This window comes from Gamsiella multidivaricata (genome assembly GCF_025024155.1).
Source record: "Gamsiella multidivaricata strain RSA 2152 chromosome Unknown BC939scaffold_73, whole genome shotgun sequence".
In the NCBI taxonomy this organism is placed as follows: domain Eukaryota; kingdom Fungi; phylum Mortierellomycota; class Mortierellomycetes; order Mortierellales; family Mortierellaceae; genus Gamsiella; species Gamsiella multidivaricata.
Genome location: NW_026251781.1, coordinates 116,605 through 131,121, shown reverse-complemented (window position 1 = coordinate 131,121; position 14,517 = coordinate 116,605). Strand labels below are relative to the sequence as shown.

The 14,517-nt window shown below is 48.5% G+C and overlaps 5 protein-coding genes across 5 annotated transcripts; 4 read left to right on the top strand and 1 right to left on the bottom strand.

Moving 5' to 3' along the window:
• Positions 1-558: 558 nt before the first annotated feature.
• On the top strand, positions 559-2,214 carry BC939DRAFT_401341 (uncharacterized protein; the record flags this gene model as incomplete). The annotated part of the gene is made up of 5 exons (XM_051552602.1): positions 559-657; positions 771-929; positions 1,184-1,343; positions 1,436-1,734; positions 1,846-2,214. Coding segments are annotated over 5 exons (1,086 nt in total), but the record flags the coding sequence as incomplete, so codon positions are not given.
• Positions 2,215-3,263: 1,049 nt separating this feature from the next.
• On the top strand, positions 3,264-5,838 carry BC939DRAFT_414967 (RNA polymerase III subunit RPC82 helix-turn-helix domain-containing protein). The gene is made up of 6 exons (XM_051552988.1): positions 3,264-3,421; positions 3,560-3,612; positions 3,758-4,130; positions 4,300-4,523; positions 4,648-4,800; positions 4,905-5,838. Exons 1-6 carry the CDS (start codon positions 3,409-3,411, stop codon positions 5,748-5,750), a joined length of 1,662 nt encoding a protein of 553 aa, XP_051408529.1. The 5' UTR covers positions 3,264-3,408; the 3' UTR covers positions 5,751-5,838.
• Positions 5,839-5,848: 10 nt separating this feature from the next.
• Positions 5,849-7,863, bottom strand: BC939DRAFT_462756 (ribonuclease H-like domain-containing protein). Its single transcript, XM_051557170.1, has 3 exons — positions 7,178-7,863; positions 6,965-7,048; positions 5,849-6,855 (listed from the first exon to the last, which is right to left on the bottom strand). Exons 1-3 carry the CDS (start codon positions 7,742-7,744, stop codon positions 5,908-5,910), a joined length of 1,599 nt encoding a protein of 532 aa, XP_051408528.1. The 5' UTR covers positions 7,745-7,863; the 3' UTR covers positions 5,849-5,907.
• Positions 7,864-9,585: 1,722 nt separating this feature from the next.
• On the top strand, positions 9,586-11,224 carry BC939DRAFT_462754 (RmlC-like cupin domain-containing protein). Its single transcript, XM_051557169.1, has one exon. It carries the CDS (start codon positions 10,062-10,064, stop codon positions 11,097-11,099), a length of 1,038 nt encoding a protein of 345 aa, XP_051408527.1. The 5' UTR covers positions 9,586-10,061; the 3' UTR covers positions 11,100-11,224.
• Positions 11,225-11,823: 599 nt separating this feature from the next.
• BC939DRAFT_462751 (uncharacterized protein) lies at positions 11,824-14,339 on the top strand. Its single transcript, XM_051557168.1, has one exon. The coding sequence runs from the start codon at positions 12,093-12,095 to the stop codon at positions 14,148-14,150; it is 2,058 nt and encodes a 685-aa protein (XP_051408526.1). The 5' UTR covers positions 11,824-12,092; the 3' UTR covers positions 14,151-14,339.
• The last annotated feature ends 178 nt before the right edge of the window (positions 14,340-14,517 follow it).

The window sequence follows — 14,517 nt, the reverse complement described above, 5'->3', positions numbered from 1 at the left end:
GGGTTATTCAGGAATTGTTGGAGACTGAAATCAGTTACTCGAAAGATTTGCTGCTCTTGCAGGAGGTATGTATTCGACCACCTGAATGAATTATAGCGGATAACGATTTGCATGTGCGCATACTAATCGTTAGCATTTGGGGAAAAAAAATAGGTCTATGTGACGGACATGATTGAATCGCCTCTGTTTTCACAAGCGGACGAAAAGATTGTCTTCATGAACCTGGGTGAAGTCATCGAGCTTTCTTTGGATTTTATTGCGCTTCTGACGCCTGCCTGCGGAGGAGGCTCAGGCGAAGAGTACAACGATGCCAACACATTTGTTGGGGAGGCATTTCTGCAAATGGTACGCAAACATAACGTCTGTCGAATTTGAGAAGGGATGCTCTCTATTTCCTTTCTGCATATCTGACCCTGTGTACTGTATAACTTCTGCCATTGAAAATAGACATCGAGGATCCGACGAGTCTACTCAGAGTACTGTAAGCGACAGGAGGCCTCGGCACAGTACCTTCAGGAACTGGACAGTAGAAAAGATTTAAAGCCATTCTTTGACGCATGCCAAGAGAAGTGTAAGGGCAAGACCACTACTTGGGATCTAGCCAGCTTTTTGATCAAGCCCGTACAAAGGGTTCTCAAGTACCCCCTCCTAATCAACGTATGTGCGAAGGCTTCGTGTTCAAGCTGTGTGAGATGCTGTTGGATATCTTGATTATGATCTTTAATATTTGGGCACGCGTCTTGTATCAATCAATTCTTTCTTCCTTCTAGCAAATCCACGCTTTAACATCACACGAACACGCAGACTACGAGAGTCTTGCAGAGGTTCAGAAGGACATGGTGCAAATTGCAGAGGAAATTAACGAGATTAAGAAGCGCAAGGATATTGTAGAAAAGATCGTTGGCCCTAAAAAGAAGACCGATTCAGACGTAAGTGGCGATCCACTGAACTTCTTCCACGCACACTCTTGCTCTCGGTCTCTCTCTCACACTCTTGGGATAGCCCTACATGACATAGATTTGATAGCTGACCGCTCTTGCCTCTTTTCTTTTCTCTCGTCATAGCTTGTGTATGTTATGGGAAGATTGCTTTACAACACTGGCCAGGTCATTATTCCAGCTGTCATGAATTTACTAAACATCGGATATTTTTACTTTGTTCTATCAGCCATGGATTCAACAAGAAGTTTTCTCGAACAACGCAACAGCTTCGTCAAGCTGTGGGTGGGTCCGATGTCACCGTCGATATCCTCTTTGAAGCATTGCTAGAAAAGTTCAACCTTCAGCAGAGTTTGGCTCGCGAATTTGTCAAATATATCTTGGCATGGCTGCTCTCCATTAAACGTAGGACAGGATTACTACAAATATCAACGGCACATTTGGGCTTCAGAAAAGATCTCCGTGCTAATCAGGCCGGCATTTTTCACTCTATTCAGAATTTTTTGATACCCAGGAGGCCTTCGCACTGACGCTCAGGGAGATTTACAGCATGGTGCCGATCCATCGTCATGACGAAAACCGGTCCACCGTCCTTGTTAGCGAATTCCACAAGAGTCTCTCTCAGTTCTCCAAAACCATCGGAAGGGAGCTTGAGGCGCGGCTTAAGAAGACGGTCTACAAGAGCATTGAAAACTTCCTTAGACTCTTTTCAGGGCCCCTACAGGTCATGAAGAAACGAGAAAAGAAGTTGCTGGACTATGATAGCGTCCGTGGGATGAAAGAGCGTGGAGATACAGTATGTTTGATTCCACTCTTTTTAGAAACCGTGGATCGGTCGTCGACTCATTAAGCAACGATTGACCATAGCAAAACTGACAATGCTTGCATTATAATCGCTCTTGGATAGATTGACAAGAACATGCTGGAGTCCGCAGAGGCATATACCGCGATCAACGAGCAGCTGGTGGATGAGCTTCCTGTCTTCCTAGGCCTGACCACTCAGTACTTTGACCTAATCGTCATGGAGTTCAGCAGGGTCCAGATGTATTTCTATTCTCAAGTCAAGGGCAAAATTCTCGAGTTCTATATCCAGAACATCGATTCAACGGTATCGATGGATGTACCGGGATATATGGCGACGATGAATATATGCGAGGATTACATTACAGCGATGCAGAGGGACGATGGCCCGCTTGCGCGCCTTGAAAGGGTTTCGTTGATCAGGAATGTTGAATCTACCCATGGTACGCTCACTTGCTACCCTTTTCTGGAATAGAAGTTAATTCATACGGTTCTATGGCTATGTTCTATGGCTATGTTTTATTTTACACATTTCTAATCTTACGTATGTCCATTTTTTTTTCTATCACTCTTTTTCTCTCAGAAATGGCATTCCAGAGTATGCGTGAGACGGCCCAGCGACGCAAAAGAGCCTCGCTCCGCTTGGCATCACGATCTGGAAGCTCTTCGAGTGTTGCGCCCTTACCGCTGCACACCCCCGGATCTGAACGATCATCTTGGTTCTCAAAATCGACATCCAAGGGCGATCTTTTGACATCTCCAACAGATGTTGGACTGCATCAGTTACCGATGCTACCACGGTTCTTCCCCGGGGACGACGACAACCCGTTCGAGATGCCAGAGTCTATCTTCCATGATGGATCTGTGATCTCGGATGAGTATGAGCCCTTTGGAAACAATCACGGAGGTAACCAGTTTGGTGTCAGACCTCTATCCGTAGCGTCGTCTGCTTATTCGTTCAGCTCTGGAGCCGGCGGAGGCGGTTTTGGGTCGGAATATCAGGATCCGATGGCGAACACCAAACCGCCAGCGCTGGATGAAGGAATGGACGCGGATGAGATTGGAATTGCGCAGGCGTTGTTTGAGTGCACAGCGATTTATCCGTATACTTCAACAGAAGCAAGGCAGCTTTCGTTTGAGGCAGGAGAGAGTATTGTGGTGTTTGGATTGAATGATGATGGGTGGTATTTTGGAAAGAAGGTTGGGAAAGAGACGACGGGGTGGTTCCCAGCAAGTCATTGTATTCAGATCTAAGGTCTGAGGGAGAGAGAAAAAAAAATTGGAGGAGGGGCGGGATGTATCCAGGTCGTGTATAGATAAAATAAAACGCGGTGTAGTATCTTGTATCTCCCTTTGGGTGCGGTGTACATAGTATGTTTTGTATCTCTGTTTGACGCGTTGCAGACGCGTAGCACACGCGTTTTAAAAAAAATGTGCCCAATTGAGTTTTGGGCTACTGGTGGCTTTGAGCTTAAGGTTGTCAACAAACCCTTAGAACACTTTCAAGCATCACTGGCCCCTTTTGCTCACCTTTGCTCACCTTTGCCCACCGCCCTTTTCATTCATCCTTTGTCTCTCTCCTTTTCTCTCTCTCTATCTTTCTATCTTTCTACCTGTGTGGCCCCAGCCTTCGTGTATTACGAGGCAACAATCGACAACTGGAAGTGACATGAGTACCCATGGTATGGACAATGGACAGGGGGGTCTCGCGAAAAAAAAAAAAAAAAAATTGGACAGAAAAACGGGACGAGGGGGGACGCGAAAGTAGAAGAGGACCTTGGAAAGTTGATGCGAGTTACCCTCTTCTTGTCGACTTTTAGAGAATCGACTGTGCCGCCTCATAGTGAGGGAACACTTTGGTCCTATCGTTGAGGTAACAGAACAGACCATTCAGTTTCTTTGTCCGTCACTCGAGTCGCTCTCTCTCTCTCTCTCTCTCTCTCTCTCTCTCTCTCTCTCTCTCTCTTCACCTCAAGTACTAAAGCCTCATTTTGGTTTTATCTTTCAATATCTGCCAGAAAGTCGCCAATGTGATTCTTCGCAAGGGTCGTATGCCCGTCGCTCAGATCGCGATGCTCACGTCCCTCAAACCACGTCAAGTTCGGGAATGCCTCTTCGTGATGATCCAACACAACGTCGCTGTCTACGCAGAGGCACAGGAGCGGAGCCGGATCGTGACCTATTATGAGATCAACCGACCAGAGCTGTTGCACCGGCCCTTGATCGCCAAGGTGCTGCATTATTGTCAGGAATGGTTCGAGCGTGATGGGGCTGCTGTCGCACACGCTTTGTTGACCCATGGAAAATTGACGATCACTGAGTGCATCAACGAGATTGTGGCACATTCACCGAGCGCTGGAGGAGCCGCTAGTGGACGGTCGCAGGCGCAACGTAAGGAATCACTTTTTTTGTTGTCGACTTGTGTGTTGGGTTTATATGGAGAGTGCTTTATGACGGACTGCGATCTGGTCCTGGGTACATGCGGTGAGGTATCTAATCACTGTTTGGCTTTGCCCTCTTTTTATCCTTTTTTTTTTTATTTGATCCGACTGAAAAATAGGTGTCTCGTCGTTGAAGAAGGCGTTCACGAGGATGGTCAAGGAAAAGTGTTTGATCGCAGTCCGGCCCTCGGACTCGTTGAACGCGACAGATAAGGAAATGGCAGAAGAGAAGCGGGAAACAGACAAGATGACTCTGCCACCGACCGCAGCAGAACTCGCCAACATCCGCAAGACATTGGGAGCGCAGAAATTGCAGGATCAGACGAGCTCCATCGTTGGATTGGTAGGCGGGATTATGCGGTTCTTGCAGGACTCTTTTTCTGTGGGGAAGTGTTTTTTTTCGATAGGAGCATCAGTGACAGTTGGTCTAACTGAGAGTGTCTTGTTGATGACTCATAATTGTATAGAAACGCACATTGGACACTACGGATCATGATAGGTTCGAAGGAGATAAGCGTCGTAAGCTGACAGATGGAGACTTGGTGATTGTTGAGGAGGTCGAGGCAGACGTCTTTTTCAAGATCAACTACGAGCGATTCATTATTAGATGGCGTAATATGGTATGATGGTCCTCTTCTTTTCATTCGTTGCAGTTGGGGAAAAAAAAGAGACGATTTTTGGCACAGTATGCTAACGTCGTGGTTACTTTATTTACACTTTGTAGAAAATTGCCTCATTGTACGAGATCCGATTGAATCCAACGGCAAAGAAGATCATGAACACGATTCTGACACTGGCAGAGGAACGCATGATCAACTGCAAGGAAGACTTTTCGAACCCTGTCAACATCATGCTCCTCCTCAACAACCTGCCCAAGGACGTCAACCTCGTCGACACACTCGAATTCGACCCTCAGGAGCTGGGGCCCAGTAGCGTCAAGCCCAAGGTCGGCGAGTGTCTTGAGAAATACATCGAGATCCTCGAGGCGGATCTGATGAAGATTCTGAGGAAGGACGCAGGCAGGAGCGGGCAGTACATCATCCACCTGAGGATGGCAGCCAAGATCTTGAAACGGAATTTGATCCAGGACATTGTGGCGACACGGTTCGGATCACCGTATGTGCGGATTATGAACATGTTGCTGGAAAAGGGCAAGCTCGAGGAGAAGCAGATTTCGAGATACTCGATGATGCCAATTAAGGATGTGCGTGAGAAATTGACCACGTTGTCCACGTTTGGGGTGCTAAATTTGCAGGAGGTGCCCAAGACGACGGATCGGACACCATCCAGGACATTTTATCTGTGGGAAGTGCTCCTGGACCGGGCTGCGGATGCGTTGGTGGATCGGTTGTATCATACGATGGGAAATCTGAGGCAGAGGCGGTTTGTGGAGAAGGCCAAGCGGGCGGTGCTGTTGGAGAAGTGTGAGCGTACGGATGTGCTCGCAAACGATGCGTTGTTGAACAGTGCGGAGAAGCGAGAGTTGGAGATGTTGAATGGGATGCTGGAGATGTTGGAGGTACAGGAACTGAGGGTTGCGGAGATGGTGATGGCTCTGAAGGAATTTTAGAGATGAAGAGGAGGAAATGGCATTGATAGAGAGCAGATCAGGGCGGCATAGAGGAAAACAAAAGTGCATACAACATGTAATAATAAGCATCCTATTTTCCGAAACGATAGTGTGGACGTGGTTTTAATTGGATGGATACATAGTACATTTATTTCATTCACTCTAGCGCCTCGGTCATGAGGGCCGAGAACTTGGAGTCGATGGCAAATGATGCTGTGGGGGACGAAGGCGATGCGGATGAAGTTGGCGGCGGCGACGACAACGATGCAGCGGCTGCTGTATCGACCTTCGGTTGCCGAGTAGAACGGCTCTGCCGCTTTTCCTTTGTCCCAACCGGCAGCTCTTGTGCAGGAGGCGGTGTAGGAGGCGGACCAGAGGCCGCTGCGCCCAGGGCCTCCAATTTTTCGAGCTGTTTGAACGTGATCATCTTGACAAACGTATGATTCGTAGACCGATTTGCCTTCAAAACACAACCCCGCTTCAATTTCTCAATCATGTCATTACTCCACTTCAGTGCGAGCAAGCTCTGATTTCTTTCATTAAAAACTGGATGACTCCTCTCCTCGCTCCCGTCTCCAGCAAAACCGATAGCGAGCTGTTTAGCGATCAACGCAACCATCCTTGAATCACAGATTCCACTATGCTGTCTTCCCAAAAATGTCTCCCCCAAGAACGTGAGCATGCCCTCGAGGTTCAACCAATGGGTCAGATCAAAATAGTCGCGGAACATGGTCCGGACATCGATATAGGATTTTGCAAAATAGGAAGGCCGAGGAATGTTGGAGTGGACGCACTGTTTGCTGATAAAATCCCGGATGTCAAACGGACCGTCTGTCACGAAGCAGAAGGTGGCGCCGTAGGAAAAGTCATTGGTCGCATTGGAGACTGTCATGAAATTGGGGTTGTGGCCGTTGTTGGTGGGGCTGGAGGAGGAGTATTTCGAGGATTTGGGCTTCTTGATGAAGTTGTTGTTCTTCTTGTTGCTGTTGTTTTTGCTGTTATTGGTGGTGGTGGAGCCTCCTTCAAGGATGATGCCGTGAAGTGTGAGCCAGTCTTCGAAGAGCGAGAGGACCTCTGTGAATGTCGGGGCATCATCGATAGTTTCCTATTAGGGAACGTTGGCGTAGAAATGGCGTGAGAAACCAGCGAATATCAAGGAGACGATGTAGCTGGACCAGGCGGTAGAGGAGAAGAAATGTTTCTGTAAAACTTACCTGTGATATCCCTGTCAACCCGACGCAGAACTCGCTCAAAGTCGGTCGATGCGTTGGCTTCACATACGAATGGAACTCATCCACCTATTTTCCACCAAAAAAAAAAAAAAAGAAACAATGTGCTTGTCAGATTTGAACATATCTTTGGTCCACGCTATAGAATGACCCAGAGAGAAAGAGAAGGGAAAGAAAAAAAGACACTCTGCGACTTACGATCTCAAAGGTCGATCCATCCAGTAGCACGACCGGGAACTCGATCACCTCATTCGGGAACTCGAACGAAAACCCTGTCTCGCAGGTCGCCTCGACATCGAAGCACAGATAATAATCGTACCGACTATTCCTGTGGAGCATGCGTTTGCTGCTCCCACTGTCGTTACTGTGGCCGTGATTCCGATCTTCCATCTTGTCCTTTGGTGCCTGGGCATCGCCATTTTTCACCTGGGTAGTTTTCAGGTCTGAAGCCTCGGAATGATCCCCGTCTTTCTGGCCTCCTACTGCTTTTGCCTCTTCTGCTGCTTTTGCCGCTGCCCTTGCTTTTGTGTTAGTCTCTGCCTTCGCCTCTGCCGCTGTTTTTGCCGCTGCCGCTGCCTCAGCCGCTGCTGATTCCTCTGCTTCTATACCTGGTCCTGTCCCTGATCCCTGGGACGGTGAACGAGCGAGGGCACCCGGGTTATTTTTCAAATATTTCCGTAACCGCATCTTGAGGGTAGTCTTGTTTCCCTGCGTGTCCTGGCCGAGCGATATGAGCGCGTCCCGGAGTTTGTCTACCGTTTTCATTTCTTTCCTATGTGTTATTCCTGAACGTGGGAAATTTGATTCGCGAGGGAAGAAGGGAGGGGTATATGGATTTGAGATCGTTGGTGAGAAGAGAAATAATGCGAGGGGGAGGGGCGGAGGGGAAGCAATAAATGGGGATGCTAGAGGGAGTGGCTTGTGCCTTTTATGGAAATCGACTGCGTCGCTTTTTTTTTTTTTTCAATTGGAGTTTTGTGCCGCAGAGGAGCGGCTATAATAAAGCGCGTAGGCTGTGTGTTAAAAGAAGATATGCAGGTTTGGAGGGGAAGCCGCGTTGGAGCATTTCGATCCTTCGAGAATCGTCATGCGTGAGCTCATCGTTCAACTTGATCCTCTAGGTTATCTTTCCCAGATCTTGGTTGGTGCCTATTGGCCTGGGATAGTAGCCGGTTCGATTCGATGTTTTTTTGTTCGTTTTGTAGGTTAGATCGTACACAACCAGGCATCGATATTTTTCCCTATAGCTGCCTTCACACGAATCCCAAACGAAACCTGGTACTTTGTCGACCAGATCCTCCCTGCGTCTGTCTGAAGGAACGTTCGAACATTCGCCTCCACGGTCCCTATTCTCCAATATAAATCACGTCGCGAACTGTATCCAGGCTGCAGATATCGCGTCCATTGCCTGTCATCTTATGCGCCCTTCCTCGTTTGCATTCGCTTTATTCGCCATAGAAGAGCGTTTAAGTTCGTTGATAAGTCGTATGTATACCTATTTGATTTAAACCCGCACTGGATTCATTGGTGCTACTTCATTACTCTTCTAGTCCAGATCTGCCGATTGTGACCACCGAGTGTAAGCGACTTACGCTCTGCGTCCTCCTTGCTTCTTTAAATTTAATAGAACTAAGCGAATTCCTCTTTGGTATCGATGTGCATCGTGTCACCCCTGAGCTGCGAACCGTAAAGGGACGTGAATAGCAGCAGGTTATCCCCGGCTATCCCGGCTTCTGCTCTCGTGTATAGCCTGAGCTGAAGCGTAAAGTCCTGTTTAATGTCGTTCTCTGGATCCTGAGGGTCGGTGCCGAATGATGTTTCCCTGAACAATTCTCCGTAGCATCATCCTTACTAGAGCGGAGCCGAATAATGTTCATCGTGGATCGAAAGCTCTTGAAGTTTACCGTGCGTAGAATCAGGCAGATGCACAGCATTCGGCTAATCAAGACTACTTTTGTCTAGTAATTTCTAGTTGAATATTGAAGTTCAACAATTGACTTTGGACAAGTCAAAATTCTCGATGTATTTTGGAATCAATTACTTCACCATAAAAATGCCATGGATTCAACATCACTTTGGATGTCATTGGCATGGCTCAGGAATACAGGGGTCGCGCACATTATGATAAAACTATCCTTTCAGGGTACAGCGATCCTGAAGAGGCGAAAAATCTTATTAGAGTTAATGCAGAGACGCGTGTCTGTTTTTGTTACTCTTCTTTTTATTGTAAGGGGAATACATGCAAATATCGCGGTATGAAAAGGCCGGCGAGGAAGGAAAAGAACCCATCAACGGCGTCTGCATATGTTCCCAGCCTTTGTTCTTTCCATATCCCTGGGACCCTATATATCGCGTCTAAATGCTGCATATTCACTCGTAGGAATACCATCTTGCTTTCTTTATCCTTTCATCATAAAGGTCATATGTCAGTCCTACTATCCACCACCGCTCTCTCTTTCTTTAGAAAGCATTCCTTCCGAACACCAGTTGTACTTCGTAGAGACAGAAAACTCGTTCACGAATAAAGGTGAAAATGTTGGGCTACAGCCACTCAGATACGTTGTCCGGCTCTTTAAAAAGCGTGTCTGTCTGTATAGCTTTTATTCCTGGAGTCCAAAATCTAGGATTACAATTTCGGTATCCAAAGCAGCTTGCACACCGGTAGCCACACCCATATTTTAAAATCCAATCTTAGCAATCCTGGTTCAATTGCACGTAAGAGGTCTCGGTCCTGAAGCGAAACATGAGTGGGCAAACAATTGGCTGGTCGCCATCATTCTGTAGGAAGCAGGTCTTCTGTGTATTAATAATTCACATTGATACATCCGAGTGAGCTTCTAGCATGATCGTTCCTATACACGCTCGCCATTTGTTGGAGTAGTAAGCGTCCATGGTCGGTGTCAATGCACCAAAAATGGTGAGCAATCTTGAAGCGACTCCTTGTGCGCCACTGCCGGGTGGCTTACTGGAGCATGAATAAGCGTGGGGGGTATTTGTGAGCCAGCCCATGCACCAAAACATATAAAGCCGAATTGATGTCTCACCAAAGGGGTCTCGCTTCTCATAAAAAACCCCCAAGATCATGATCTCTATCTTTCGCGCACTTCTTGCCTACATAGTTCTCCATTCACTCGTCCTCGCCTATCAAAAGTACTTCGACACCAACATATTCTCTTTAACATCCAACCTTACCTCTTTCTCCCTCTCTTCCTTCACTAAAACCAAAACTATCGCAACCATGTCTGCCCCCAAAGTCTCAAGGTCGATCACAAAGTCCGTCCTCTCTGCCGCACAGGCCGAAGGTCGCGGTGCCCGTGTCCGTCGCTCGATCGGCCGTCCCGAACTCCGCAACCATGACCCCTTCCTCATGCTCGATGAGTTCGACGTCGACAAGAACGGCGGTTTCCCCGATCACCCCCACCGCGGCTTCGAGACCGTCACCTACATGCTCGAGGGCCAATTCCAACACGAGGATTTTGCAGGACACAAGGGAACCATCGGGCCCGGCGACTTGCAGTGGATGACCGCTGGTCGTGGTATCGTTCATTCAGAGATGCCAATCAAGTCCCAGACCCGCGCCCACGGTCTTCAGCTCTGGATCAACCTGCCCAAGGAACACAAGATGTGCGAACCCCAGTACCAGGAGCTGCTCGATAAGGAGATTCCCCGTGCCACGCCTGAGGACGGTGTGGTGATCAAAGTCATTGCGGGCGAGTCCCATGGTGTGAAGAGCAAGGTCTACACTCGCACGCCGACCATGTATCTGGACTTCAAGATGGACAAGAACAAGACGGTCGAGCAGTCGATCCCTGCCAGCTACACTGGATTCATCTACATGCTCAAGGGCACGACACTCATTGGCGACAAGGAGTTCGAGGGCAAGGCGCATCACACACTGACGTTCTCGGAAGATGGCGCAGAGACGGTTAAGATCTCGACCAAGGATGAGGAGGCCCACTTTGTGTTGATTGCAGGCGAGCCCTTGAAGGAGCCGATTGTTCAGCATGGTCCGTTTGTGATGAACTCGCAGGAAGAGATCTACGACACGTTTGTGGATTATCAGTCTGGACAGAACGGGTTCGAGCGTGCCAGGAACTGGAAGTCTAGCATTGCTGCATGAATCTAGTCCATCGCGGGGACAAGAATAAGAAACGCGATTCTGTATAAATAATTATCCTATTGCTTTAGTCGCTCACTCTAATAATAATAACAAAAAGGCAAATACGAATACGAATACGAATACAATTTTACGTGTGCTGAAATGGTCTTTGCTGTGCCTTAGGAAGCACTATGCAAGTGCAAAGTGCGCTTTTAGTGGCACAACCGCTCGATTCGTGTAGCCGATGCCCCCAGTGGCAGCACTGGAATAATAATGTTGCAGAGTATCTTCAGGTAGTGGTATGTGCGTATGGGGGCGTATACGTTATATTTGTACAAGAACATCTGAACATGGACAAAAGAAAAAACTGGGGTGCGTTGAAAAGAAAGAAGAAAGAAACGGCACCGATGCCCTTGTTCCATCTCGGGCTTCTTATTAGGAAAAACAACATTATTTCCATCTCGATCTTCCACCCCTTTGGACCCCAAAGTTGCGAGCTAGAAAGGAACTAGGGGCGGAGTGGTGCGGCGGGTATTGGTTTGTATCACCGCTAAGAAATTGCAATATCCTCATGCAGCCATGCATCAGACTTATGTAGGATGTAATCGCTTTTTTTTTTTACCGCTGTGTAGAATGTGCGGACCACTGCGATGCCATGCAGCAAACCTTACGGGTGATCTGAAACGGCACTTATCCATATGAGCCCCTGGAAATCTTCACAGGAAAAAAGTAGACAACCATTGCTCCCATTGAGCCCCCATGGGCCATGGGGCATGGGGCAAGGAGGAGCGATCGTACTACTTATATACCTGCCCTATCCCTTTTCTCCCTCTTGAGCCAAAGCATGTTGCATGTTCTTTTCCGCCAAAGAAGACCGCATCCTTAACCCCTTCACCTTCTATCCTTCATTCTTCTCACCACTCTTAACACCACCTTGGCATCCCTTCCCTTTGTCTTTGCCTTGTTCAGCACCCCTCCAGCACCCCACATCCCATCCTCTTTACCCTCGCCATAATGCAGCTGTACACATCAATACCTAATGATCTGCTCCTACGCCCATTACACATTATCACATTACTCCTCCTTCTACTCCTTGCAACTTTCCAAGGCACTACAGTCCATGCCCAAGCATTTTTCGCTCCAGCTGTCACATACTACGCTTCAAGCGTCTTTATCGAGGGTCAAGGACTCTATGTCCAAGGCGGTTACGACACGCCCACCAGCATGGTCGATCAGACCTTCACAATAGACCTCTCCTCTCCATGGAACACAACCTCTCCTTCCTACCGTCAGCTCACTCGAGGAACTCTTTCTGCACAGTCAGCAAGTGCACTTTCTGCCGACAAGCGAAACTGGTTTCTCATGACAAGCGGTAGTGGGTACCTCTACAGCTTTCAGAATGCCGGATGGACCGAGATATTCTCAAGCATCTCGCTCAGTAAAAAACCAGGTCTCGCAGCGGCGACTAACCCCGATACCAATATGGTCTACATCCCCAATGGATTTGTGGATTCCCTCGGCAGCCCATCCATGCTGACTGTGGATTTGAATATGAACACCATGGCTTTCATCCCTATGCCTGCAGGAATGACATCCCTAATCGACTATTCAGCTCTTTGGAGCACAGCTCTCAAAAGCATGGTTTTGTTTGGAGGGAAGACAGCTGGCAACACTACAGCTAACCTGTACACATACAGCCCCATCACCAATGAGTGGGCAACTCCCGCCACCAAGGGAACGATTCCTTCAGCGCGCAGCAACGCGTGCTTCGTGCCAGCGTACAATGGCTCAAAGCTGATGCTGTTCGGCGGATTAAATCCCTTAGGGACGTCCGTTTTGGGCGACATTTATATCCTAGACGTCGCGACTTTGACATGGGCGAAAGGCACAGACATGACCACAGTGGGAGCACGATCCTCTGCCGCCTGCGGCGTCAGCAGCGACTACTTTCTCTCTTGGGGCGGTTCTACCTTGAACCAAGCGGTCTTCGCCAACACAACGCTGATCTATAACATGAGGACCAACCAGTGGACAAACAACTTTGGAACTCTGCCTACCACTACTACGTCCAAGCCCACTGGAACTTCGACATCGACATCAACATTAACAGTAACATCAAGTTCGTCCGCGATTCCTACACCTACTCCTGGCGATGCTTCTCCACGCTGGCCTGTCATTCTCGGGACCATTATTGCTCTCATTATCGCTATCGTTGCAGTCGTTGTTGCAATCCGATATCGGGATCGATTTAGACGCAGCAAGAATCCTACCGACGACTTAAACGAAAGCGGACCGCATGACAGCAAGGATACCGCCAAGGACTACGACAAGGACACCGCCAAGGACACCGTCAAGGACATTGCAGAGAAGGAAGAACAGCGCTACTCTCATCTGCGGGGCCCTACTACGGAGGAAGATCCATTTGGCATCCTCCAGCGCAACTTCTCAGGGCTGCGAGGTCCCTCTACAGCAGGATTAGGCGCCAAAGATGATCGAGCTGCATTTTCAAAGAACGGAAGCCGTCGCTATTCTCATTTGAGAGGTCCTTCGACAGCCGGCGTAGAATCTCAGCACCAGGACCAGCCAGATCGATCATCGGGACGGAGGGCGCCTAACGAGGGGGATGGCCAAGTTGGATTCCAGCGTGGTCAATCACGCCGCGTCTCAAGGCTCAGGGCCCCAGCGATAGGAGTCATAGGCACATACGTCGAAGAAGACATAGAAGAAGGAGAAGAGGAGGATGAGGATGACTGGGCAGCTCATTATGCGATGGATCTGGGCGACGACGATGGCGACTATATCCCACCACCACCGCCGACTCTTCCATCTCAATCCTCACGTTCATCTCGATCGGCTCTTTCGCCTCGTCGACGCAATCCGCAGTACCCTATGCCACCACTACCACCACCACCACCATCTGTCCCGGAAAATGAGCTCTCTTCATCATACAGAAATATCCGAGGCAGGACACGACGAGCTCCTGCAACATATGAACGCGAGTCAGTGTTTGGATATGTTGATGGCACACCAACTCGAGGATCGCCACAGGAGGTCGATTGGGAGACGAAATAAGACTTTCCGCAAATATACCCACACTTTTTTATTTAATCCATCTGCATCTAATAAACTTAACGACTGATAGAACATCCATCGAAGATAGCCCCAGTTCTTTACTACTTCTCTATCAGTCGCACTAAGCGCCATTCGCAGATACCCATCAGTAGCGGGCAATCGAAAAGACTAATGGTTGCTATCACTGCATGGTTGGGAGACAAAGACGCGCTTCATGGTGAACACTCTCTCGCGCGCAAACAAAAACTCCATATTTGTCGAAGGGCGGAAGTGACCGGAGTCAGTACCCCACATAGGACCCAGGTGACCCAGGACATTTGAACAAGCAGACATTTGATTCGCTGCTGTCTGCTAGTCCGAGGTTGCA

Bases quoted from the DNA above. Each gene is read 5' to 3' on its own strand.
- BC939DRAFT_462756 (XM_051557170.1), bottom strand. From the start codon at position 7,744: ATGAAAACGGTAGACAAACTCCGGGACGCGCTCATATCGCTCGGCCAG. The intron at 7,049-7,177 runs GTAAGTCGCAGA...GGTGGAAAATAG, and splicing joins ATGGATCGACCTTTGAGATC to GTGGATGAGTTCCATTCGTA. The intron at 6,856-6,964 runs GTAAGTTTTACA...GTTCCCTAATAG, and splicing joins GGTTGACAGGGATATCACAG to GAAACTATCGATGATGCCCC.
- BC939DRAFT_462751 (XM_051557168.1), top strand. From the start codon at position 12,093: ATGCAGCTGTACACATCAATACCTAATGATCTGCTCCTACGCCCATTA.
- BC939DRAFT_462754 (XM_051557169.1), top strand. From the start codon at position 10,062: ATGATCTCTATCTTTCGCGCACTTCTTGCCTACATAGTTCTCCATTCA.
- BC939DRAFT_414967 (XM_051552988.1), top strand. The intron at 4,131-4,299 runs GTAAGGAATCAC...ACTGAAAAATAG, and splicing joins TGGACGGTCGCAGGCGCAAC to GTGTCTCGTCGTTGAAGAAG. The intron at 4,801-4,904 runs GTATGATGGTCC...TACACTTTGTAG, and splicing joins TTATTAGATGGCGTAATATG to AAAATTGCCTCATTGTACGA.